Source organism: Macaca fascicularis, chromosome 2, assembly GCF_037993035.2.
Source record: "Macaca fascicularis isolate 582-1 chromosome 2, T2T-MFA8v1.1".
Taxonomy (NCBI): Eukaryota; Metazoa; Chordata; class Mammalia; order Primates; family Cercopithecidae; genus Macaca; species Macaca fascicularis.
Genome location: NC_088376.1, coordinates 113,300,023 through 113,324,159, shown reverse-complemented (window position 1 = coordinate 113,324,159; position 24,137 = coordinate 113,300,023). Strand labels below are relative to the sequence as shown.

Below are 24,137 nucleotides of genomic sequence, written 5' to 3'. Positions count from 1 at the left end.
TGTTCCTCCTGTTATCCCAAGCTCTAAGCCCTTCCCATGGTCCCCAGACCGAGGAGCAGGGGTAGGACTCGTCGCGAGCGTCCCGCGGCCAAGTGCCCTGAGAAGCCAGTCCTGCCGTGGTGCTCCTGAGGGGCGCTTCGGAGTTTACGAGTGTGCACCGAGGGGGCTGGGGCGCGCGCAGGGCATTGTGGGTGCATAGTTCAGCTAGCGCGTAGTCGGCTGGTGGGCCCCAGGCGTGGACTACCATTCCCGTGGTGCTCTAACGCGCAGCCAGCCGCCGTCACCTGCGCGCTCAGGCCCCTGGGATTAGTAGTTTTAGCCTCGTGGATGTGGGCCTGAATCGGATGGCCTGGAACTCGCCTTCCCGGCGACCTGTTTGGCAGGGGGGGGCGCCTCGCGAAGATGGTGGCGCGCGGGGCGAGTGGCGCCCGTCGTCTGGCCAAGTCTCAGCGCAGCGCACCGGCCGGCATCTCGCTGCCCTGGAGCCCACACCCACCGGGTCCCTGACCCCGCGCCCCCCGCGCCCGGTTCCCGGCATGCCTCGCGCCCGTAAGGGCAACACGCTCCGGAAGGGTGGTCAGCGCCGTGGAGGAGGTGAGTGGGGTGGGGGGCGTGGGACAGCTGATGAGCGGCGGGTGGGGGTCCTGCTGGGTCCCCGTAGTTGTTCTCGAGGGCCCTGGGTGGGGAACCCCCTCGGCCAGCCCCGCGCAGCTTCCCAGAACTCTACCGAGGCTGGCACGTGCCCCAGCAGTCATTGGCCACGTGCGTGCCCAACTTGAGCTCGCTGCCCACTGCCTGTTGGGAGTCCGCGCTCCCAGCCGTGACCCGGCCAGCCTCTCCGGGCCTCAGTTTCCCCGTTGCCTCTCTGCCTCAGTTGCCTGCTGGGTGGGCAAACTCACCGGACAGAGCAGGAAGCCAGTCCCCTTGCCAAACCCTGATCCTTTCCTGGACTGATCAAGGAAGTTGGCGGGAGTCCTGGCCTGCTCCGGTTAACAGAAGGAGGGGGATCTGTTGGGAAGCTACCTGATTAGGGCCTTGGCACCTTGGCAGGCCTGACTCCACAAGGTGGCTGACTATCCTGGAGCCTGAGGCAGTCTTGGGACTCGCTTATCAGCTTAGGCCAGGAGCCTGTCTTAATGCAGTAAACACTTATGTTTACTCTGCTGGGATGGGGTGTGTACGACGCACAAATTTATTTATTTTTATTTTTGAGGGGGAGGGGAGGACGGCTGATCACAGGAAGGAGGAAAATACGTAGGCATAACTTTAAACTGGTCACCACCATGGTGGGGTTTGGGTGGGGGACGTCTAATAGGGTATAGAACATGGTCACTGAATGGTGTCAGCCCCAGACTTACGACTCAGGGAGGCCTGGGGGGAGGTGCTTCTGGGTGAGTCCTGAGAAGATGGAGAAGAGAGCAAGTTGTGCAAAGTCTTGGCAGCTGGAGGGACCCCAGCACAGTGGAGTGAATGAGGGAAGGCTGGGCTGCTCTGGCAGGTAGGATAGTAAGATAAAATGGGAGCAGGCTGGGTGTGGTGGCTCACATCTGTAATCCCAGCACTTTGGGAGGCCAAGGCAGGCAGATCACCTGAGGCCAGGAGTTCGAGACCTGCCTGACCAACATGGAGAAACCCCATCTCTACTAAAAATACAAAATTAACTGGGTGTGGTGACGTATGCCTGTAATCCCAGCTACTCGGGAGGCTGAGGCAGGACAGTCACTGGAACCTGGAGGCGGAGGTTGTGGTGAGCTGAGATGACGTCATTGCACTCCAGCCTGGGCAACAAGAGCAAAACTCTGTCTCAGAAAAAAAAAAGGTGGTGGGGAGCAGAGGCCAATGTGTAGGCTGGACTTCCTCCTGCAGGTGAGAGGTGTGAGTAGTTCTTAGAATTAGGGGCAGCTTGGTGATCACACCCTGTCCAAAACTCTGCCACAGCAGCCACCCTTGCCAGTGTGAGCCCTTGTCCCTGGACAGAGCCCACACACAGGAGTGCACCAACCCTACTGACCTTTGGCTTTGGTTTTCCATCTCCGAGAGGAGCACCATTCTATCTTTTGGGATTATGAGGTTGGGTGAGGTACCCCCAGCCATCCCTCATCAGTAGAGGCAAGTTGAGTGTCCTATTCCACCTTCCCCAGGTGCCCGGAGCAGTGCCCAAGCTGACTCGGGTTCCAGTGATGATGAGGCAGCCAGTGAGGCCCGCAGCACCACCAGTGAATGCCCCAGCCTTCTCAGCACCACTGCAGAGGACAGCCTTGGTGAGAGTGGGTGGAAGTTTGACAGGGGCTTGGTGAGGGCTCCATGGGCTGAGCACAAGCAGCAGTGCTGACCAGGTGGCCTTCCAGGGGGGGATGTCGTGAATGAGCAGGGCCAGCAGGAAGACCTTGAGGAAAAGCTGAAGGAGTATGTGGACTGCCTCACAGACAAGAGGTACCCCTGGCTGCCAGCCAACTCCTACACCCAGCTCCAAGTGTGACCAAGGGAGGGCTGGCCTATATGACCCCCCTTCTCGACCTCCCCCAGTGCCAAGACCCGGCAGGGTGCTCTCGAGAGCCTGCGCCTGGCCCTGGCGTCCCGCCTACTCCCCGACTTCTTGCTGGAGCGCCGCCTCACACTAGCTGATGCCCTGGAAAAGTGCCTCAAGAAAGGTTGGAGCTGGGGGTGCATGGGAGACTTAAACTGGGCAGACGCTGGCCCTTGCTGCATAGGCTGACTGGAAAGCATCCCACAGGGAAGGGAGAGGAACAAGCCCTGGCCGCTGCTGTGCTAGGTCTGCTCTGCGTGCAGCTGGGCCCGGGACCCAAGGGTGAGGAGCTGTTCCACAGCCTGCAGCCTCTGCTGGTCTCTGTGCTCAGTGACAGCACAGCTAGCCCTGCTGCCCAGCTCCACGTAAGTGTGCCTGTGCCCCATGAAACCCTTCCTGCACCTTATCCCTCAACAGAGTGCTGGGTTCCCCCTGTCTTCAGCCTCCCTTACTCTGAGGGAAGTGAGCTCCAGGGCTGGGAACCCAGATTCATCCGCTGACTGTGGCACAGCATTGCCCTTCTCCCAACAGTGTGCTTCTGCTCTTGGCCTGGGCTGCTACGTGGCTGCTGCCGACATCCAGGTGAGTGGTCTCTGGGCACAGGTGGTAGAGCATCTAGGGCTGTAACTCTGCCTCTGAGCTCCCCTGCCTCCCTGTGTTCCTAGGACCTGGTCTCTTGCCTTGCCTGCTTAGAAAGTGTTTTCAGCCGGTTCTATGGCTTGGGCAGCTCCACAACTCCTGTGGTTCCTGCCAGCCTGCACGGCCTGCTCTGTGCTGCCCTGCAGGCCTGGGCATTGCTGCTCACCATCTGCCCCAGCACCCAAATCAGCCACATCCTTGACAGGTAGGGGTGGCTGTCCACTGGGATGGAGGGGGGATCTCAAAAAGGCCCCCAACCCACACATACAGCTCAGCCTGCCCCTTCCCTAGGCAGCTGCCCCGGCTGCCCCAGCTCTTGTCCAGTGAAAGTGTGAACCTGCGGATCGCTGCCGGTGAAACCATTGCACTACTCTTTGAGCTTGCCCGGGACCTTGAGGTGCGAGGGACAAGGATGGGGGGTGCTTGGTGATACCACCTGCCCATCACAGGCTGGATGCAGGGGGTGCCACAAAAAACAGAGCAGCTTTAGGTCATTATGCAGAGGAGGTGGCCCCAACACAGATTCATCTGCTAGATGTCATGATGGGTGCCCTGAGCAGCGGTGTCCTGGCCTGACAGACGCCCAGGAGGGGTCAAAGGGGCCAGTCAGAGAAGAGAGGGTCTTTCAGGGAAAGGATGGGTTTCGGCAGTGCCCTGTTCAGAGCCAGCAGAGCTCAAGCATCTACCTACCACACACCTTCCAACGCTCCCGTTGCAGGAGGAGTTTGTTTATGAGGACATGGAGGCCCTCTGCAGTGTCCTGCGCACTCTGGCCACTGACAGTAACAAGTACCGTGCCAAGGCTGATCGCCGGCGCCAGCGCTCTACTTTCCGTGCCGTGCTGCACTCCGTGGAGGTGTGTGTGAGAACATATGTGTCCTAGTGAGGGTGCACTCCCAGGCATAGTAGCCAAGCCCAGTTGTGTTGGCCCCTCTACCCTGCAGGGCGGTGAATGTGAAGAAGAGATAGTGCGCTTTGGCTTTGAGGTGCTCTACATGGACAGCTGGGCTCGGCACCGGATCTACACTGCCTTCAAGGAAGTGCTGGGTTCAGGCATGCACCACCACCTCCAGGTGCGGGGATGCACAGGGAGGGGACACCTGGTGTGGCTGCTTCAGTCTGGCCTGAGCTCACTGCCCTCTGCCCCCCAGAACAATGAGCTACTCCGTGACATCTTTGGCCTGGGCCCTGTGCTGGTGCTGGATGCCACTGCCCTGAAGGCCTGCAAGGTTCCACGCTTCGAGAAGGTTTGCACCCTTGGGCACCTTTCTCTTCCCCCTATTCCAGTGTTTCCTGGAGGCCTGAAATTCTGCAGAGGCTGGAAGAGGACCCCCAGCCCTTTCCCTTCCCAGCTCCCCAAGGTGTCACTCTCTGTCCCCACTCTAGCACCTGTACAATGCTGCCGCCTTCAAAGCCCGGACCAAGGCTCGAAGCCGTGTGCGGGACAAGCGGGCAGACATCCTGTGAAGCAGGACCTGCTGAAGAGGAGACTTTCTATGCTCTTGGTCCGTATTTTTAACAGAAGACAGTGCAACAACTGGTCTCCACCAGTATTTGTCACTTTATTTTTTTAATGACAAAACCAAAAACAGACATGGGGTGGGTAGCTGGGGGCCCGGACACTTGGGACCCTGGCCCCTTTGTCCCTGCACTCAGCCCTGTGGCCTCTTCCTGCCCTGTCTCAGGCCAGGCTAAATACGTGCCTGTCCCAGGGCTGTGGGGCAGGCACTAGGGGGCCTTTCCCTTCCTTTCCTTTCTCAGGCCCAGGATGACCCACTCTTAGGGGGGTGGTGGCATCTGGACAAATGCCACCACAGCAGGTGGAGAGGCAAAGCTACCTGGAATGGATTTGTGTGCTGATTTTTAAGAATTATTAGAGATAATTAAACAGAATGGTCAGGCTTCTGTGGTCTTAACCCCTGGGTATTTTTCTGTTCTCCCTCCCCACCTACCACCCCAGGCTTGGGCCCAGCTGGGTCTTCCACAATGTCACGTTTGCCCTCCAAGGCAGTCTTTCCCCAAGTGGTGCCTCTCCTGCTACTCAGAGCCCAGCCTGTCTTTGAGAGCTGAGGCTGGACCCTCACTGGGAGGCCTGGCAGAGTTTGGGTGATTGCTGTGGGGGCAGCTATTTCTAGACTTCAGAACCTGCCATCTGGGGTGGCCAGAGAGTGCTGACAGGCCACAGGAGGAGCCCAGAAGCTGGTGCCCCTTCCCCTGACCTTGGGCCACCCAAAACAAGGCTTTGGCACCAGAGACTTGGCTAGGCCTGGCTTGAAGAGATCAGGAGAGGCAGGCAGCTGTGAAGTTAACATCGGGTTCTTATACAAAAATCTCACCAAGGAAATAGTGTAGATGTGGCAGCCAGCAGTAGGGAAGGAGAGACCTGCCCATAGCCACTTTATTTCCCCCACACACACCCCCAGGCCCCAGATTCAAATGGCATCTCAGCTGGGTGTTTGGGTCTCACTGGAGTTGAGCCTCCGAAGCTGGCTGAGGCTGGCCAGGCGGAGTTTGAGTAGCGTCTCCTCCTGTGTGCGGAGCGTGTGTGCCATGATGCGCAGGGATTCGCTCTGCAGCACTGTGAATGGGAAGTGGGGGATCATCAGACCATGTGCCACCCCATGACCCCTGCAGACCCAGCCCAGGACCAGGGGCACCCACGGGCCTCCCACCCCATCTTTCATTGCTGCAGCATCTGCAGTTGGCTCCTTCCAGCTGCACAGAAGGGCCTCCCAGTCCCCACCACCTTGCTGTCTATTCCTGCTGGCACCCTGTGCATCCATACCACTCAGGTAGACAGCCAGGAGTGCCAGCGCCAGGCAAGTGAGCACCAGCAGCACGAGCAGCAGCAGGAACCCTCCTCGTCTGTACACAGGGCTGCAGCCAGCCTGGGCACACAGTGATGGCGGCAAAACGCTCAGCAGCAGCTCATTCCACGGCCGTGCCTCTTCAGTCAGACAAGGGCGCAGTGTGCCTGCTGGGGGGATGGGACATCGGTGGGGTGGTGGGTGCACCTGCTTTCGTCCCTTCCCCCAGCACATCATCCTCACTGTCCCCGCTCACCTCCACTGTGTAGGTCGCTGATGGACTCCACCCGATGCAGGTGCACCTCCTGCACGTAGTTGGGGGCCAGTGGCCCCCTGCTCTGGCTGGGCATCATTTGTGCCATGGAGTCTGCAGGGGCAGCGCAGGCTGATTTAGCCGGTGGTGGGTCAACCCCCTTCCTTTTACCAGGTGCCTTCAGGCAGCAGGGACTTCTGGAGGATAGGGATAGTGGGGCGTTTGGTTCCAAATCCCCTAAAACTGAGTGAGGAGTGACCCTTGATTTGGATCCAGGATGACCGCAGACCCTTACAGGCTTATTCTGTATACAGGAGCAGCAGGTACATTTGATTTGTTTCCTTCCAAGCACCCCAGGGACTCAGGCATTCCTCTGCCTGCTCATTTCTAGCAGTTTATCAGCCTTCAATGCTAAACCCGCAGCAAATGGAATTCAGTCCTGCCTCTTTTGTCAGTTCTCCCTGCAGACCCAATGCCTGGCATCTTCTGGTCAGAAAGCCCTATTGTAGCCACTCTGGTGCCTTTCCCTCCTGGCCTTGGTTCTGTGTTCGTTAACATACTCGGTGTGACTCTGCTGTACATGTGTGAACCCTGCTGTTTTCATTCAACATTTACTATTGGAGAGACCCTTCTTTGTTATACTGTTTCATATGCCTCTGAGTTCTCGCCCTTCACACATCTCTCTGAGGCTGCCTGGGCATCTAGGTTGTTTGCAGTACCCCTCCCCCCCACCTTTTTTTTGAGACAGTAAAGTTTCACTCTTGTTGCCCAGGCTGGAGTGCAATGGCATGATCTTGGCTCACCGCTGCAGTTCCCTTTTGAAATTAACCCCCAGGACATCTACCGTTGAGTATGAAGGTTTTTTTCCCAATTTCCTGATAGTTACTAATTTCAGTTCCCAGAAGTGGAATTATTGAAATCAAGAGCAGAGTTTTGTGTTTTTTTTTTGTTTGTTTGTTTGTTTGTTTTTTTGAGATGGAGTCTCCCTGTGTTGCCCACGCTGGAGTGCTGTCGTGATCTCGCCTCACTGCAACCTCCACCTCCTGGATTCAAGCGATTCTCCTGTGTCAGCCTCCAGACTAGCTGGGATTACAGGCGTGTGCCACCACGCCCAGCTAATTTTTGTGGGGTTTTTTTATTTTTTTTGTTTTTTTTTTTTGAGACGGAGTCTCGCTCTGTAGCCCAGGCTGGAGCGCAGTGGCCGGATCTCAGCTCACTGCAAGCTCCGCCTCCCGGGTTTACGCCATTCTCCTGCCTCAGCCTCCCAAGTAGCTGGGACTACAGGCGCCCGCCACCTCGCCCGGCTAGTTTTTTGTATTTTTTGGTAGAGACGGGGTTTCACCATGTTAGCCAGGATGGTCTCGATCTCCTGACCTCGTGATCTGCCCGTCTCGGCCTTCCAAAGTCCTGGCATTTACAGGCATGAGCCACTGCATTCGGCCGTGTTTGGTTTTTGTTTTGGTTTTTTTAAGATGGAGTCTCCCTCTGTCACCCAGGCTGGAGTGCAGTGGCAGGATCTCAGCTCACTGCAACCTCTGCCTGCCAGGTTCAAACAATTCTCTGCCTCAGCCTCCCAAGTAGCTGGAATTACAGGCGCCTTCTGCCACACCCAGCTACTTTTTATATTTTTAATGGACATGGGGGTTCACCATCTTGGCCAGGCTGGTCTTGAACCCCTGACCTTATGATCCACCCGCCTCAGCCTCCCAAAGTGCTGGGATTACAGGCGTGAGCCACGGCGCCTGGTGAGATGATGATTATTATTATTTTGAGATGGAGTCTCGCTTTGTCGCCAGGCTGGAGTGTAGTGGTGTGATCTCAGCTCACTGCAATCACCCCCTCCTGGGTTCAAGCAATCCCCCTGTCTCAGCCTCCCAAGTAGTTGGGATTATAGGCACCCACCACCGCCCCCAGCTGATTTTTTGTATTTTAGTAGAAAAGGGGTTTCACCATGTTGGCCAGGATGGTCTCAATCTCCTGACTTCATGATCAGCCCGCCTGGGCCTCCCAAAGTACTGGGATTACAGGTGTGAGCCACCGCACCTGGCTGGTGTTTTTGTTTGTTTGTTTGTTTGTTTTTTGAGACAGAGTCTTGCTCTCTCACCAGGCTGGAGTCTTGGCTCGCTGCAACCTCCACCTCCTGGGTTCAACTGATTCTCCTGCCTCAGCCTCCCGAGTGACTGGAACTACAGGCGCGTGCCACCATGCCCGGCTAATTTTTGTATTTTTAGTAGAGACGGGGTTTCACTATGTTGGCCAGGATGGTCTCGTTCTCTTGACCTCATGATCCCCTCTTCTCGGCCTCCCAAAGTGCTGAGATTACAGGCATGAGCCACTGCACCTGGCCTTTCGTTTGTTTGAGACAGAGTCTTACTATGTCACCCAGTGTACATGGAGTACAGTGGCATGATCTCAGCTCACTGCAACTTCTGCCTCCTGGGTTCAAGCAATTTTCCTGCCTCAGCCTGCGCAGTAGCTGGGATTACAGGCACGTGCCACCATGCCTGGCTAATTTTTGCATTTTTAGTACAGCTGGGTTTCACCATGTTGGCCACGCTGGTCTTGAACTTCTGACCTCAAGTCATCTGCCCATCTTGTCCTCCCAAAGTGCTGGGTTTACAGGCATGAGCCACCATACCCGGCCAATATTTAATTATATTTTCTGGTTGTTCTTTAACTTGATTTCCAAAAATCCTGGTCCAGATGCCAAGAGCTCCAGATACCTACCTGGAAGCTGATAACAGTGGGGAAGAGCATTGTGGGGACACCTCCAGATAGAAGCAAGGATGGCCTTGCACTCTGGGACTGTCATTCTCAGGACAGTAACTCAACCTCCATGATTTACTTGAAACTGCCTTTTGACATGCTCAAAAGCAAGTACAACAAAAACAAGCAAGTGCTGCCAGTCATTATGTCTGGGTGGTGGGGTTAAGGTCATATTAAATTCTCTCTTTGGGCTGGGCACTGTGGCTTATGCCTGTAATCCCAGCACTTTGGGAGGCCAAGGCAGGAGGATCAAGAGTCTAAGAGTTTGAGACCAGCCAGGGCAACTTAGGGAGACCCCATCTCTACAAAAAATTAAAGATTAGGGCCGGGCGTGGTGGCTCACACCTGTAATCCCAGCACTTTGGGAGCATGAGGTGGGCGGATCACGAGGTCAGGAGTTCGAGATCAGCCTGGTCAACGTGGTGAAACCCTGTCTGTACTAAAAATACAAAAAATTAGCCAGGCATGGTGACGAGCGCCTGTAGTTCCAGTTACCCAGGAGGCTGAGGCAGAAGAATCGCCTCAACCCAGGAGGCAGAGCTTGTGGTGACCCAAGCTCAAGCCACTGCACTGCAGCCTGGGTGACAGAGCTAGACTTCATCTCAAAAAAAAAAAAAAATTAAAGGTTAGTTTGGTATGGTGGCATGCTTCTGTGGTCCCAGCTTCTCAGGAGGCTGTGGTGGGAGGGTTGCTTGAGCCCAGGAGGTTGAGGCTGCAGTGAGCTGTGATCGTGCCACTGCACTCCAGCCTGGGCAACAGAGGAAGACCCTGTCTCAAAAACAAACAAAAAAATTCCCTGCTGCCAGATACGGTGGCGCACACCTATAATCCCAGCACTTGGTGAGGCAGAGGCAGGTGGATCACAAGGTCAGGAGTTTGAGACCAGCCTGGCCAACAGGGTGAAATGCTTGCCGGGCGCGGTGGCTCAAGCCTGTAATCCCAGCACTTTGGGAGGCCGAGACGGGCGGATCACGAGGTCAGGAGATCGAGACCATCCTGGCTAACACCGTGAAACCCCGTCTCTACTAAAAATACAAAAAACTAGCTGGGCGAGGTGGCGGGCCCCTGTAGTCCCAGCTACTCCGGAGGCTGAGGCAGGAGAATGGCGTAAACCCGGGAGGCGGAGCTTGCAGTGAGCTGAGATCCGGCCACTGCACTCCAGCCTGGGCTACAGAGCAAGACTCCGTCTCAAAAAAAAAAAAAGAAATGCTGTCTCTACCAAAAATATTTAAAAATTAGCCAGGTATGGTGACAGGCGCCTGTAGTCCCAGCTACTCAGGAAGCTGAGACAGGAGAATCACTTGAACCTGGGAGGCAGAGGTTGCAGTGAACAGAGATCATGCCACTGCACTCCAGCCTGGGCGACACAGCAAGATTCTGTCTCAAAAAAAAAAAAATTCCTCTTTGTACTTTGTTGTGCTTTTCTCACACTTTCTAAATTGAATGTGAATTATTATAGGAAAAACACACAGTAAATGTTATTGTTAAGATCCCAAAAGAGGCCAGGCATGGTGGCTTATGTGTCTAATCCCAGCATTTTGAAAGGCCAAGGTGGCTGGCCGAGCGCGGTGGCTCACGACTGTAATCCCAGCACCTTGGGAGGCTGAGGAGCGTGGACCACGAGGTCAGGAGATCGAGACTATCCCGGCTAACACAGTGAAACCCCATCTCTACTAAAAATACAAAAAATTAGCCAGGCGTGGTGGGCGCCTATAATCCCAGCTACTCGGTAGGCTGAGGCAGGAGAATGGCTTGAACCTGGGGAAGGCGGAGCTTGCAGTGAGCCCAGATCGAGCCACTGCACTCCAGCCTGGGCGACAGAGCAAGACTCCATCTCAAAAAAAAAAAAAAAAAAAAAAAGGGCTGGGCACAGTGGCTTTGCTCACGACTGTAATCCCAGCACTTTGGGAGGCCAAGGCGGGCAGATCATGAGGTCAGGAGATCGAGACCATCCTGGCTAACCTGGTGAAACCCTATCTCTACTAAAATACAAAAAATTGGCTGGGCGTGGTGGCGGGCGCCTGTAGTCCCAGCTATTCGGGAGGCTGAGGCAGGAGAATGGCATGAACCTGGAAAGCAGAGCTTGGAGTGAGCGGAGATTGCGCCACTGCACTGCTCCAGCCTGGGCAAGAGCGAGACTCTGTCTCAAAAAAAAAAAAAAAAAGAGAGAAAAGAAAAGCCAAGGTGGCCAAGGTGGGAGGATTGGATTGGCTGAGGCCAGGAGTTCAAGATCAGGGAGACCTTTCTGTACACACACACACACACACACACGCACAAAGGAGGTAAACATTTCCTCCTACCAGGGGCCAAGCTCCTCTCCTACGATGTTGAAAATGTTGGCAGTGGCTCACGCCTGTAATCCCAACACTTTGGGAGGCCAAGGCAGGTGGATCACCTGAGGTCAGGAGTTTGAGACCAGCCTGGTCAACATGGTGAAACCTTGTCTCTACTAAAAATACAAAAATTAGCCGGGCATGGTAGTACATGCCTGTAGTCCCAGCTACTCGGGAGGCTGAGACAGGAGAATCGCTCAAATCTGGGAGGCAGAGGTTTCAGTGAGCTGAGATCGTGCCACTGCACTCCAGCCTGGGTGACAGAGTGAGACTCCATCTCAAAAAAGCAAACAAAAAAGCAAATTAGCCGGGCGTGGTGGTGCATGCCTGTAATCCCAGCTACTCAGGAGAGTGAGGCAGGAGAATCGCTTGAACCTGAGAGGTGGAGGTTGCAGTGAGCCGAGACCGCACCACTGCACTCCAGCCTGGGTGACAAAAAATTTTAAAAAGTTGGGGCCGGGCGTGGTGGCTCACGCCTGTTATCCCAGCACTTTGGGAGGCTGAGGCGGGTGGCTCACGAGGTCAGGAGTTCAAGACCAGCCTGGCCAAGATGGTGAAACCCCGTTTCCACTACAAATACAAAAATTAGCTAGGCATGGTGGCAGGCGCCTGTAATCCCAGCTACTTGGGAGGCTGAGGCAGAAAACTGCTTGAACCTGGGAGGCGGAGGTTGCAGTGAGCCGAGATCACGCCACTGTACTCCAGCCTAGATGACAGAGCGAGACTCCTTCTCAGGAAAAAAAAAAAAAAGTTGAAAATGTGATAAGAGGAGCTTGCTAGCTCTGTCATGGGCTATAAGATGGAGCCATGGAGCAGACAGTCCTATGTCCTGGCCAGTACTGGACCTGTAGCTTCCTAGATTTCTGCTGTCCTGGCTCCTCTGAGCATCAGTACTTCTTATATGCAGTGGTGCAGTTAGGCGAGTGGCCACCAAGCTCTTGACTAGCTGAGTCTCAGTCTGACCGGGCCAAGGGACCCCCAACCCTAGGCAGTTAGGGATATTTAGACCCAAGTCAGGGGAGGCCAGAGGCCTATCTACTTTTCAGTCCATGGGACAGGTACCCAAATGCTTTCTGGAACCACTGCCCACCCCAATCCCAGCTTCCTCCCTTAAGAGCTGAACTGGCCAGGCAGCTGCCCGGATGCCTACACCCACCTGAGCACAGCCTGTAGTTGATCCACTCCTAACTGGGTAGCTTCCCCCATTCCTCCTTAATGTCCCTAGCAGGGGAAACTGAAGCAGGGCCTGAGGTGACAAGGGGTTCCAAGCATGGCAGGCTTTTCCTCCCTGCATAGGGGGCAGGTCCTTTTATTGGAGCTGGGGAATGAAAATGGGTAACTAACTTACTCAAGACAATGAGGTCAGTGGGACAGAGGGTGGGTCTCTCCATGGTCCACAAGGTCACAGGACTGAGGGCTTGCCCTCCCTCATGGTCACCCTCTCCTACCTTCTTGGGTCTCCTCAGGCATGGCAAACAGTGGGCAGTCGGGGGCCGATGATGGCATCCAGTAGCAGGACTGGACAAAGGCAGCAGTGGCTCCTCTGAGAGCCCAGGGAAGGCCTGGCTGCCTCCCAGTCTTGGCCTAAAATAGGCCTGAGCTCAGCCCACTGGGCTATATTTAGAGGGGGCAGCCCTCAGCCATGGGAAGGGGCAGAGTGATCCACGTGGGCCAGCCTGGACTATCTACCTGGTGAGGGAGCCAGCCAGGAGCCTGCCTCCACTAGTCTAGGTGCCCAGGGACCTTCAAGGGGAAGCGCACCTCCCCATATATCCAGAATGGCCACCCCAGGCTCAGCAAGTCCCTGGCAGCCAAGGCAGACAAGGAACCCCTGTGCATCTCTACTCGGCCACCCCTCCACCCCTGCAGACTCTTACCCACAGCCCAGTCATCTCTCCTCCCAGCGAACACAAGACAAGCAGCCTCCACTGCATGACCTGCTACCACACAATACTGTTGTTGTGTGTGTCTTATATAGGGTGATGGACAACTGAAGCCTGATGAGGGCTCTGATAGCTTCACAAGTGGGCAGATACACCCACAGCACCCATACTGGCCAGTGGGTAGACCTAGGTTGGAGGCTGGTTCGTTTGTTACTAAGCTTACAACCTTAGGTAAAGGATCTCTCCTCCCTGAACTCAGTTTGCTCATGTGTAAAGTCGGAATAACAGTGGCTTCTCCCTGGCAGTGTACACTGAGAACCACATCTGGAGCATTTATCACAATCCACGGTTTTGGTCCTCCCCTGCTCCCATCTCCACAAGGGCAGACAGGTTGCATAAGTTTGTGTAAGGATGCACATTACTGCTTACCTTGAAGGGAGGAGGTGGTCCAGCTTCCAGCTTTCCCTCTGTGGTTGGATCCCTGTGCCCTTCCTTCCCAATGGGGGCAAAGCAAGACTGTGGGCTCTACTTCCTACACACCTCAAACCTGTCACTCCGCTGTCTCACACTGGCCTCCCTGATGTTCCTCAAAGTTAACAAGCTTGTTACCACCTCAGGGGCTTGGCGGTGGCTGTTCCCTCCTGGAATGCTCTGCTCCCAGATAGCCCTGTGGCGGCCCCTTCTTGTCAGGGATCTCAAATGTCACCCCCTCAGTGAGGCCTTCGGCGTACATTCCTTTTTTTTTTTTTTCTTTTTTTTTGAGACAGAGTCTTGCTCTGTCGGCCAGGTTGGAGTGCAGTGGCCGGATCTCAGCTCACTGCAAGCTCCGCCTCCCAGGTTCACGCCATTCTCCTGCCTCAGCCTCTCGAGTAGCTGGGACTACAGGCGCACACCCAGTTAATTTTTTGTATTTTTAGTAGAGACGGGGTTTCACTGTGTTAGCCAGGATGGTATTGATCTCCCGACCTCATGATCCGCCCGCCTCGGCCTCCCAAAGTGCTGGGATTACAGGCGTGAGCCACCGGGCTGGGCCGCATACATTCTTTTCCACATCACCCAGTTTTCTTTTCTTTTTTTGAAACGGAGTCTCGCTTTGTTGCCCAGGCAGGAGTGCAGTGGGGCGATCTCGGCTCACTGAAACCTCTGCCTCCCTGGTTTAAGCAATTCTCCTTGCCTCAGCCTCCTGAGTAGCTGGGATTAAAGGTGCGTGCCACCACACCCACCTAATTTTTGTAGTTTTAGTAGAGACGGGGTTTCACCATGTTGGTCAGGCTGGTCTTGAATTCCTGACCTCGTGATCCGACTGCCTCAGCCTCCCAAAATGCTGGGATTACAGAAGTGAGTCACCATGCCCAGCCCAGTTTTATTTTCTTCATAGCACTTAGTCCTGAAGTTATATTATGCACAATGTGCCCTGCGTGTCACTATTCCCAAAGGCCCTACAGAACCTATTCAGTCATGTGGAACCACTTTTTTCTTTTCTTCTTCTTTTTTTTTTTTTGAGGAGTCTCGCTCTGTCACCCAGGTTGGAGTGCAGGGGCGATATCTAGGCTCATTGCAACCTCTGTCTCCCGAGTTCGAGTGATTCTCCTGCCTCAGCCTCCCAAGTAGCTAGGATTACAGGCGCATGCCCCCACGCCAGGCTAATTTTTTTGTATTTTTAGTAGAGACGGGGTTTCACTGTGTTAGCTAGGATGGTTTCCATCTCCTGACCTCGTGATCCGCCCGCCTTGGCCTCCCAAAGTGTTGGGATTACAGGCGTGAGCCACCGCACCTGGCCGGAACCACCTTTAATCCTCACCAGGCAACTTTGGACAGGAGAAACTCGGGCCCTGACACCACCAGGAAGGTGCCCAAGACCACATAGCAAGGCCTAGAACTGGGGTTGTCTGCTGGGGCCATTCCAGCTTTGGCTGATAATGCGTTTATTGCGTTACTTTAGTACAGTTGGCCCGCCTCGCCCCACCTCCAACAGCCCAGCCTGTTCACAGTTTTCTGCTCACTGCTCACTACCCAAGGAGGTGGGGTCTGTCCCCCAGGGTGGGCACTCCAGGCACCTCCTCGGCCCTGGTCGTTGCTCTGGAGCCCAGCTTCCCCCTCTCTTCCCTCCTGGCTGAATCCTGTGCCCGGCCTGTGCCGCCCTTCCCGGGGCTGCTACATTCAAGGGTTATCCTGTTAATAAATAAGCCCGCGCAGCTGCCCTCAGCCAGGGCCTGTCGGTTGGTGTCTCCGTCGGCCTGGGACTCCCAATGTGCCCGGCCCCAACCCGTCTGCCTTTTCAGGGTCTGTCTGGCTCCTCTCCCGCCTGTAGTCTGCTTGGTTCCCGGCGTGGGGACAGTCCGGTCACCAGTGCGTTACGCTGCGCGGCCCCCGCTCAGCGCGTGGCTCAGGAGCGTGGGTCCGCCGGTTACGGCCCTTCCTCCGCGACTCCGGGGGCAGTGACTGCAGCGCAGGCTGTGGGCGACACATGCGCAGGGAGTTCGCGCTGCCACCGCCGCCCGGCTCCACCAGCTGCAGAAAGTCCCGGTACCAGAGTTTGGGGCCCGGCGGCGCGGCGGGCGCAGCCTCCTCGGCCCGCGCCAGCCGTTCGGCCTGCGTAGCACTCAACACGTGCAGCGACAGGCGACGCAGCGGTTGCGTAAAGCCCTGCTCGACTGCAGCGCACAAGTACACGCCCGAGTCTCGGCGCCGCAGCCTGCGAAGCAGTAGTCCCCGGGCGGTGCGCTCGGTGCGCTCCTGTGCCAGCACCTGCGGGCAGGGGACAGCGTGAGGCGGGAGTGTCGGGCCGGGAACAGGGCTTCCAGGCCCTAGCACGCGACGGAAGAAGCAAAGAGTCATTGGGAACCGAGGTGGGGCGGGAAAGGGGTGCCCCCGGGCGCACATTTTAAGGCTGTTTGGGAGTTGGTGGTCTTCAAGGGAGAATCCGAACGAGGCGGGGTTTACATGAACGTGCGGGGTGGGTCAGGGACCTCAATGGGCAGGTGGAGGGCGGGTCTTCTCCCGAATTCAGGGGAGACGGGTCAGGAGCCCGGTTGGAAGCAATGGGGTCTCCGCAGCTTGTGGAGTGCAGGTGAGGGACCAAACGACGCGGCGGGGTGTGGGTCTGGTTGGGCGGGGCTTCGTTGGGTAGGGCGGGGCCTCTTCTGGATGCAGGGGGTGGGACGGGAGCCTGGCAGGGAGGGTGGAGTAAGGCTCACTTGGGTATGGGTTGTCACCCCTGCGCGCTGGAAAGTCCACTCCACGCGCGCCTGCAGCGAGCGGGGCTCACACTCGAGAAAGGCGCTGCTGCCCTCCACGCCGAACACTCTGTGTTCCAGCAGCGCGGGACGAGACGAGTCTTGGGGCAGAAGAACGTCAGATTTAGGCAAGGCAGGGAAGGTGGGGCGTCTTCTGGGGCTGAGGGTAGGGACAGCTGGGAGACTCACCTCCCGAGCACAGCGTGCTGGGGTCGCCATTCCTTACGTCTTGCCGCCGGAACCGCCTGTGGGGAACATCGGATCTTCCATGAGCCCTTCTTCTTTCAGCCCCAGGCAGTGAAAGACCCTTCGCCTCCCTCCCGGCGGCCCAACCCCGACCCCGCCCACCTCTTGACACTGGGCTGGAAGCGCGTGCACGCGACCCCGTCCCAGGCGCAGTAGGGGTCACGCGCCAGACAGCATTCGGCGCAGACGCGGCCGTGGGCAGCGCAGCGGTGCAACGCGATCTGGGCCACCGCGCTCCGCGAGGCTATGTACAGCTGGTGCTAGGGGGCACGAGGGGCTCTGGGCTGACCGAGGGCGACCCCACGCCTGCCACCCATCGGTCAGGGATCCCTTCTCCCACTCGACAGATGGGAACACTGAGGTCTTACGCCTCAGGTCACACAGTCTGGCAAAGCCAGAGCCTGTACTCAAACGCGGGACTGCGAACTACCAAGAGGGACCAGAGGCTTGGGACACTCCAGGCACAAGCTCAGTCCATCCCACCCCCACCCCCATCCTGGTCACTCACCCTCTTGGAGGAGATTTGCATGCTGGTGACAGCGGCCGAGTCCTGAGAGGGAGGAGGGGCGACGGGGTCAGGGCTTAGTGGGGTGTGGAGGGGTCCCGGGCGACTGGGGTCGAGGCCTCACCTCAAACACGTGCAGCTCCTCCAGGAGCAGCCCCTCTGCACTGGGCCTACTGCCTTTGGGGACCGAGATCACCTTCAGTACCGTGCCAGCGTCTGCAGGAATGAGAAGGGGTAATGACCATTGGTGCTCCCGGACAGCTGGAGCTAGGGTCTCCTTGCCTTTGAGGCTTCTACCCTCAGCATATTTGGGTTGTGAAGAGTGTGGACTGGAAGAGTGTGGGTTGGGCAGCTTCCAGAAGGTGGAGACACAGCCCGGGAAAGGATGTGGAGATGGGACTGAACAGGGAGAGCTTCCACCAGCAGCCCACAGGGCCTGGATGGGATCCTGGGGGTCGCTGTGGAGGGACCCTGACCTGTGCCAATGAAGAGGACGTCATAGTGTCCGTCAGCGGCTGCAACCCGGTCCGTGGCAATTTGAGTGAAGGTGTAATTGGCTCCAACTTGTAGGAAAAGAGGGCGCCCCCCAATGGGCAGGACAGAGTTGTACATGAGGGGGTGGTTCCGCGCAAACTGGATGACATCGTCGGGGAAGTCCTTGGTGGAACTGAAGGTGCCAAAGGTCTTGCTGGGGCACTGGGGGTGGGGGGAAGAGAGGTACAGTAGGGATATAGATATGGGGGCTTGATAGGCGGCCCTCCATGCCAAGCCTCTGGGAACATGAAGGGGGATGGGGACAGAACCCTGCCCTGAGAATTAGAGAGGAGATGCAGCCTTGCCCTGGGAAGTCAGAGGCGGGAAACAAGCTTTGTCTTATGGAAACGTTTTCCCACCCATAACCAAAGGAAGAAAGCACATTCACCAAGAAGACCCCAGGCCAAGTTCTCAAACCCTTGAGGCTTTGAAGTGGGTTGCAGCAAAAGTTCCTGGGCTACCAACCATGCCTGGCCGCGGGTAGGGGACGCGACCCTGGTATGACACCCACTGGTGCATGGGCCCCTCCTTGTGTGCAAAGGGTCCCAGGAAGGCCCGGCGCACGTCATTCATGCTGTACACGCACACTGCAGAACCCTGGAAAATGCTGCTGGAGGAGAAGACCAGGGCGGGGTGAGGGGCCCGGTGGAACCCAGCGGCCTGCTCAGGCGCTCCCTACCTCCCGCCCCTCACCTGGACGTGGAGAAGACAGCATAGAGCAGCGGGGTCCGGTGGTCCCGCGAGGACAACAGAAACACATCCTCTGCGGGGAACGGGCCTAGCTGGGGTAGGGCGCACAGCCCCGCTGCGGCGGGGGCTCCTGGAGTCTGCACCGCTGCCCCCCTCCCCAACCCCATACCCACTCCCGCACTCACGGAGCTGATCGAAGTGGGTGTCGCCCTCGACGCCCGGCACTGAGCACACCAGCCGCGCCTTCAGAAACGTCGTCCACTTGTTGACCAGGCTGCGCTGGCCGCCCACGTCGTTCTGCCGGGACGATCAGAGGGGATGAAAGCGAGATCAGGGCAGGCAAAGGGGTAGGGGCAGGGTCGCCGGGTGTGGCCCAGGGACTCCTCACCCGGCAAATCTGGCCAACGCGGGACACGGACAGGCGTCCCAGTGCCGGCGCCGCCTCTACCGCCGTCTCACGAAAGAAGAAGTAGATTTTGTCGTCGTCTGGGTTCTCGTTCTCCGGGATCCAAAATACCTTGACAAACTTGGGCTCTGACCGCGGCAGGAGGCATGGGTCAGCGGGTCCTGGCCTCGCCTCCTGATACGAGACCCACGCGCTGCTTCCCCTTCCTGTTGCGCGGGCACAGCACACGGGATCACAGTGTCTGACCACCCAACCTCTAGGACCACGTTCAGTTGGCGCTCTGCGCCGACCGAATCCAAAGGATCAGGGCCTGCGAGGCAAGAAGCAGCCGCGAGGGGGCAGCAGAGACCGTGGCTACCTGGGGGCCCAGGCGGGAAGCCCGGCTAGCCTCCGATCTCACCCCACACAGTCGCCCAGCACCTTAGGCTCGGGTAGGAGGGAGATGAGGTAGTCTGGTTTCACCTTCACTCATGAATCTTCCTCCCTAGCATAACCAGATGCTCCCCACTCCTGTTTCAAATCCTTCTGCTGGGTCCCATTGCTTTTTATTGTATTATTATTTTTTGAGACTGTCTTGCTCTGTCGCCTAGGCTGAAGTGCTGGATCTCGACTCACTGCAATCTCAGCCTCCCGAGAAGCTGAGATTACAGACACAGCCCACCACCACACCTGGCTTATTTTATTTTATTTTATTTTTTGAGACGAAGTCTTGCTCTATCGCGCAGGCTGGAGTGCAGTGGCACAGTCTCCACTCACTGCAACCTCAACCTCCTGGGTTAGAGTCATTCACCTGCCTCAGCCTCCTGAGTAGCTGGGATTACAGATGCACACCACCACACCCGGCTAATTTTTGCATATTTAGTAGAGACAAGGTTTCACCATGTTGGCCAGGCTGGTCTCAAATTCCTGACCTCAGGTGATCTGCCCGCCTCGGCCTCCCAAAGTGCTGGGATTACAGGTGCACACCACTGCACCTGGCCAATTTTTGTATTTTTTAGTAGAGACAGGGTTTCACCATGTTGGCCAGGCTAGTCTCAAACTCCTGGCCTCAAGCTATTTGCCTGCCTCAGTCTCCCAAAGTGCTGGGATTACAGGTGTGAGGCACTGCGCCCACCAGCCCCTAGCCCTTATTTAATTTTTATTTTATTTAGAGACAGAGTCTGCTCTGTTCTGCAGTGGCAGCATCATGCTCACTGCAGCCTCCAACTCCTGGGCTCAAGTGATCCTTCCATCTCAGCCTCCTGACTAGCCAGGACTACAGGTGTGTGCATGCCACTGCCCCCAGCTAATTTTATTTTCTTTTTTGCAGAGACAGGGTCTTGCTTTGTAACCCAGGCTGGTATGAAGCTCCTGTCTTCAAGCAATCTGTCTGCCTCACCTCCCAAAGTGCTGGGATTACAGGCACAAGTCATTGTGCCCAGCCCCCATGGCTCTTAGAATAATAACTCTGGCCCCTGACAGTCCACACTCCCTTATCATTACTAGCTCTGCAAGTCTATTCCTTTGCTTGTTCCTGCATCCAGGCCTTTGCACTAGTTGCTCCCTCTGCCTGGAATGCTCATCTCTGAACTTTGCTGGCTGGCTCTCTTGTGCTTGGGAATTAGCTCATACTCCCCTCAGCACAGCAGCTTCTTTTACCCAACCCCCTCCACCCACCCAGTCTCCTTTTCACTTCCTCTCTTGTTTCTCTCTGGCCTCATGGCCATTGGACTTGATCTTATCATGTATGTGATCTGTGAACTCAAAGAGGTCACAGTCATACCTGTCGTATCTGTCTCTGTGACACCAGTGCCTGATTAAGGAGAGTATTTGGTAAGACCTGGCCACACCCACTGCTCACTTACTTTATGGGCCTTGCTTGGCACCTGCCCTGTGGGAGGGTGACGGCCTCCTCCCACCAACCCCACCAGCCTCTCACCATTGAGCCAGCGGGAGTCGTGTGGCTCTGTTCGGAGACTCGGACGTTGGCCCAGGCTGCGAAAGATGGTAAAGTCTCGGCCCATGAGGTCTGCTGCCACCCCTGAGTATAGCTCCTCCCCTACAGACAGAGAAAGGGCTGCTCAGCCAAGCGGAGGGCTCTTGCGGCAGGAAGGCCTGGGGAGCTCTGGGAGCTCTCAGGGAGTCAGTGAGGCTATGGGGGAATTCCTGGAGCTCTTGGGGGTCTTGGGACTTTGTGAGGTTCGGCAGTTTCTAAGGGGTTCTGTTGGGGCCTTAGCCCTTGGACTCACCCACCAGCACGGAGGCAGCCCGATGCCTGGGGTCATAAGGACTCTTCCCCTTGCCATCCTCTATCCTTCCTGGGTCCAGCCGGAGCACGGGCTCCTGGGAGGTGTGGCAAGTTGTGACTACCAGGGCCTTCTTACCCTCCTGACCTCCCTCCCTGCCTAGATACGGCCTTACCTCTGCCCCGTGGCCCACTTCCACAAAGGCACAGGTTGGGTGGAAGGCTCCCGTGCCACAGGCCAGCAAGTGGGTGCGGTTGTAGGCGTGCAGCAATTTCACAAAGTTCATGCACTCAGTCTAGTAGGTTTGGAGGTGTGAGGTTTCCCCCAGGGACATGGCCTTAAGAGGTCCCAGCTCACCAGTGGCATCCTCACCCCTCTCTCTCTTTGGCATCGACCCAGGCAAGTACTAACATGGGCCACAGGGAACTGGGGGCCCTTGCTGACCAGCCCAGGCCTCACCAGGGTGGGCGTCTGGGGAAGCACAGGCCTGCAAAGCCTCCATGACTCAGAGGCCCCCCAGAAGAATTACACGAGCCCCAACCCTGACTCACCACCCCCAGACCTCAGCCACCTCGACCTCCCTGCCCTCATCCCAGCCAGAACAGGCAGGCCTCTGTTTTAGCCCTGCCCTGTCTCTGGGGTGAGGGGTTGACCCTCCCCACTCCCAGCCTGGACAGCCAGCACTCACACCAATGTCCTTCCCTGCCCAGTTGCACTCCTCTCGCCATTCCACAGGGGCCGGCCAGGCCAGCTATGGGGAGGTTGGGGGAGAGGGGACACAGGTCAGGGACTTGGGATATTCTCTACCTCAGGGAGCCCATTCCTCTGAGTCTCTCCAGGTAGGCTGGAGTGGGGTCCTAGGGCTCCTTCCCTGGGCAGTGCTGGCGTTGGGGGTCCCTGGCACCTTCTTGGCCCGCTTGCTGATGTTGTCCAGGCTGAGGGATGCCACATGGTTCTCGGCGCCCACAAACAGGCGTCCACGCTCCTCATCCACCAGCAAGGCCTCGTAGCAGCAGGTTCGCTCCAGGCTGAAAGTCTGGAGACCATGCCAGGCCTGGAGCTCTGCAGGGCAGGACACTGCTGAGGACTCGCCAGCCATGCTGGAAGCCTCCCCCAGGTCTTGCCTGGTGGTGACTCTATGGGCCAAGGTTGTCCTTAGGACCTGGCCTGTATACATGTGAGTTTACATGTGTGTGAGTTTACACACACAAACCCAAGCCCACCCAGGTGCACGTGTGGAGCTGCCAGGGGAGGTGGTACACCCCCCCAGGAAGAGGAAGGCAGGTTGAACTTGGGCACGCTCAGACAGGTGGTATCTCCAGGCGGGCACACTGGGAGGCCAGGCTCATGGACACCAGAGTCCTGGGTGAGACCGGCATGCAGGGATGGCCAGACCCCCAACTCCCAAAAGTCAGGCTGAGAGTTCCTTTCCTGCCACTCCACCACCAGCCTGAGCTCAGCAGAACTGCCTATTCACTGCCACTGCCCAGGGGCCACCCTCCTGTACCGGAGGCATGAGAAGGGGGCTCTGACTTCCCTGTTGCTCTGCTGAAGGAGTATCGCCTTGTTGGGGTTACTGAACGGAACAGAGACAAGGTCTGTTGCTATGGGGACAGGAGGGGTCTTCCTGAGAAAGCACGAAGAGAATGTGGGCAGAGGCTGGGGGCTGAGGCCCAGACAGGGTTAACTGGAGGTGGCCTGAGAGTGCCCACTAATCCCACCAGAGTCTGGTGACAGGCACGCACATGGGGCAACAGCCAACACAGAGCCCCCTGGCCATACCGGGACCCTTTCCTGCCCACCTCAAGCTGGGCCCTCCTGCCTGCCAGGTGCACCTACCTTGGAAGGAGAGCCGAAGGCGTGGGGGGCTGGGGGTGGCACCCCCCAGCCCCACCGCCCAGAGCAGGGCCAGGCCCGGGATCATGGCGGCGGCCCCGGCCCGCCCCATCTCAGCAGCTCGGGGCGCTCAGGGTTCAGCGGGTATGTGTGTGGAGGAGCCTTGAGTTGCCCTGGACTCTGCCCCAGGATCTGGAAGAGAAGGAGTCGGCAGTGAAGGCGAGGGCGGGAGGCTAGGGAGGGGGAGTCCCCAGGGATCAGATTACAGCCCCTAGGGGAAAGAGGCTGGGGGGTCACATTCCACTTCCGAACCCTCCCCTCCGAGGGTGCCCCGCCTGGCCACAATCACAGACACACCCACGCCACTGGGCACACCCTCAGGGTCACCCTGCACTGGCAGGCTCCCCTCACCACGTCACCCTTCTCAGTAACCTCCCCTCTTGTATACACACTCACAGACATTAATTCACAATGCGCACCAACTTCATGCCAGCCTCGGCCTGGGAGGAGGGATACTGGGAGACATAGGCAAGGTCCCCATGTGAGAGAGGACAGAGCACCAACAAGGATGGATGCAGAGGGTGCCAAGTGTAAAGAGCAAAACAAGCCAGTCAAAAGAGAGAGAGTGACAGGAGCGGGTCAGGCCTCTGGAGGTGGCAGTGTCCCCACAGTCCCGCAGAAAAACACAGAGACACTTTTGAGGCTGGAGTCAAAGGTGTGGGTGCCTGTGAATGTGAATGTGTTTCCGAGTGTCCCCTTGTGATGTGCGCATGTATGTAGTGTGTATGCTTATGTGTATGCACATGTTTACATGTCTGTGTGCAAATATATAGTGGCATATTGCACATGTGTGGATATGGGTTGGTGTGCACATGCATGTGGCACCATGCAATCTATGGAGTGCATATGTGCGATATGTGCATATTTTGCACACAGATGTGTTGCACATTTGTGCATGTGCAAACGTGTGCACCCATAAGGGTGGACGTGTCTCCGGGCATGCAAGTGAGCAAATCCAACTGCAGCATCAATCACTCCATAGGGAGAAGTGCCACCCAGGAGACCCACGACCTGGGCAGAAGCCTCAGCCTCTGACTTGGGGACTGCTCCCAACCCAGCTGAAGCAGCCTCTGCATGTGAGCTTGAGGGCTGTCTCTCCACACCCCTGAGGAATCAAAGAGGGGCAAGGTGAGGCAGCCCTTCACTTGTGCCCCAGCCTCCTGGCCTCGCTGAGCTGGCCTTCCCTCTCAG

The 24,137-nt window shown here is 57.0% G+C and overlaps 3 protein-coding genes across 31 annotated transcripts; 1 reads left to right on the top strand and 2 right to left on the bottom strand.

Moving 5' to 3' along the window:
- Positions 1-378: 378 nt before the first annotated feature.
- IFRD2 (interferon related developmental regulator 2) lies at positions 379-5,082 on the top strand. 3 transcript variants are annotated; one of them, XM_005547202.3, is made up of 12 exons: positions 379-594; positions 2,142-2,261; positions 2,349-2,433; positions 2,527-2,651; positions 2,735-2,892; positions 3,059-3,109; positions 3,193-3,371; positions 3,458-3,563; positions 3,885-4,022; positions 4,111-4,239; positions 4,318-4,413; positions 4,553-5,082. In XM_005547202.3, the coding sequence occupies exons 1-12, from the start codon at positions 537-539 to the stop codon at positions 4,631-4,633; spliced, it is 1,326 nt and encodes a 441-aa protein (XP_005547259.2). In that variant the 5' UTR covers positions 379-536; the 3' UTR covers positions 4,634-5,082. The 3 variants fall into 3 exon arrangements, with proteins under 3 accessions (XP_005547259.2, XP_005547261.1, XP_065396702.1); XM_005547204.3 differs by lacking the exon at positions 2,349-2,433; XM_065540630.2 differs by lacking the exons at positions 379-594; positions 2,349-2,433 and adding an exon at positions 1,807-1,866.
- LSMEM2 (leucine rich single-pass membrane protein 2) lies at positions 4,710-12,845 on the bottom strand. Of its 9 annotated transcripts, none has more exons than XM_015445937.3 (4): positions 12,674-12,845; positions 6,230-6,423; positions 5,952-6,143; positions 4,710-5,744 (listed from the first exon to the last, which is right to left on the bottom strand). In XM_015445937.3, the coding sequence occupies exons 2-4, from the start codon at positions 6,333-6,335 to the stop codon at positions 5,611-5,613; spliced, it is 432 nt and encodes a 143-aa protein (XP_015301423.2). In that variant the 5' UTR covers positions 6,336-6,423; positions 12,674-12,845; the 3' UTR covers positions 4,710-5,610. The 9 variants fall into 9 exon arrangements, with proteins under 9 accessions (XP_015301423.2, XP_065396710.1, XP_065396711.1 ...); XM_065540638.1 differs by having other exon boundaries at positions 6,230-6,469; positions 12,774-12,845; XM_065540639.1 differs by having other exon boundaries at positions 5,952-6,140; positions 6,230-6,469; positions 12,774-12,845.
- Positions 12,846-15,088: 2,243 nt separating this feature from the next.
- On the bottom strand, positions 15,089-23,068 carry SEMA3B (semaphorin 3B). Of its 19 annotated transcripts, none has more exons than XM_015445928.4 (17): positions 22,890-23,068; positions 21,955-22,112; positions 21,739-21,801; positions 21,226-21,345; positions 21,054-21,147; positions 20,744-20,863; positions 18,808-19,031; positions 18,605-18,716; positions 18,423-18,492; positions 18,195-18,339; positions 17,672-17,891; positions 17,320-17,411; positions 17,199-17,240; positions 16,793-16,950; positions 16,634-16,689; positions 16,406-16,545; positions 15,089-15,956 (listed from the first exon to the last, which is right to left on the bottom strand). In XM_015445928.4, the coding sequence occupies exons 1-17, from the start codon at positions 22,996-22,998 to the stop codon at positions 15,552-15,554; spliced, it is 2,328 nt and encodes a 775-aa protein (XP_015301414.1). In that variant the 5' UTR covers positions 22,999-23,068; the 3' UTR covers positions 15,089-15,551. The 19 variants fall into 19 exon arrangements, 11 of the variants coding, with proteins under 11 accessions (XP_015301414.1, XP_015301416.1, XP_005547245.1 ...); XM_015445930.4 differs by having other exon boundaries at positions 18,195-18,336; XM_005547188.5 differs by having other exon boundaries at positions 18,808-18,953.
- Between the last annotated feature and the right edge of the window lie 1,069 nt (positions 23,069-24,137).

Excerpts from the sequence above, each read along its gene's own strand:
- IFRD2 (XM_005547202.3), top strand. The coding sequence starts at position 537 with ATGCCTCGCGCCCGTAAGGGCAACACGCTCCGGAAGGGTGGTCAGCGC. Across the intron at positions 2,262-2,348 it reads CACTGCAGAGGACAGCCTTG|GGGGGGATGTCGTGAATGAG; the intron begins GTGAGAGTGGGT and ends GTGGCCTTCCAG. Across the intron at positions 3,372-3,457 it reads ATCAGCCACATCCTTGACAG|GCAGCTGCCCCGGCTGCCCC; the intron begins GTAGGGGTGGCT and ends CCCCTTCCCTAG.
- LSMEM2 (XM_065540638.1), bottom strand. The coding sequence starts at position 12,831 with ATGCCATCATCGGCCCCCGACTGCCCACTGTTTGCCATGCCTGAGGAG. Across the intron at positions 6,470-12,773 it reads GCCTGAGGAGACCCAAGAAG|TTTTAGGGGATTTGGAACCA; the intron begins GTAGGAGAGGGT and ends CTCCTCACTCAG. Across the intron at positions 6,144-6,229 it reads CAGCGACCTACACAGTGGAG|CAGGCACACTGCGCCCTTGT; the intron begins GTGAGCGGGGAC and ends CCATCCCCCCAG.
- SEMA3B (XM_015445928.4), bottom strand. The coding sequence starts at position 22,998 with ATGGGGCGGGCCGGGGCCGCCGCCATGATCCCGGGCCTGGCCCTGCTC. Across the intron at positions 21,346-21,738 it reads GGGCAGGGAAGGACATTGGT|ACTGAGTGCATGAACTTTGT; the intron begins GTGAGTGCTGGC and ends CAAACCTACTAG. Across the intron at positions 15,957-16,405 it reads GGGTGACAACCCATACCCAA|GTGCTGGCACAGGAGCGCAC; the intron begins GTGAGCCTTACT and ends CCCTGCCCGCAG.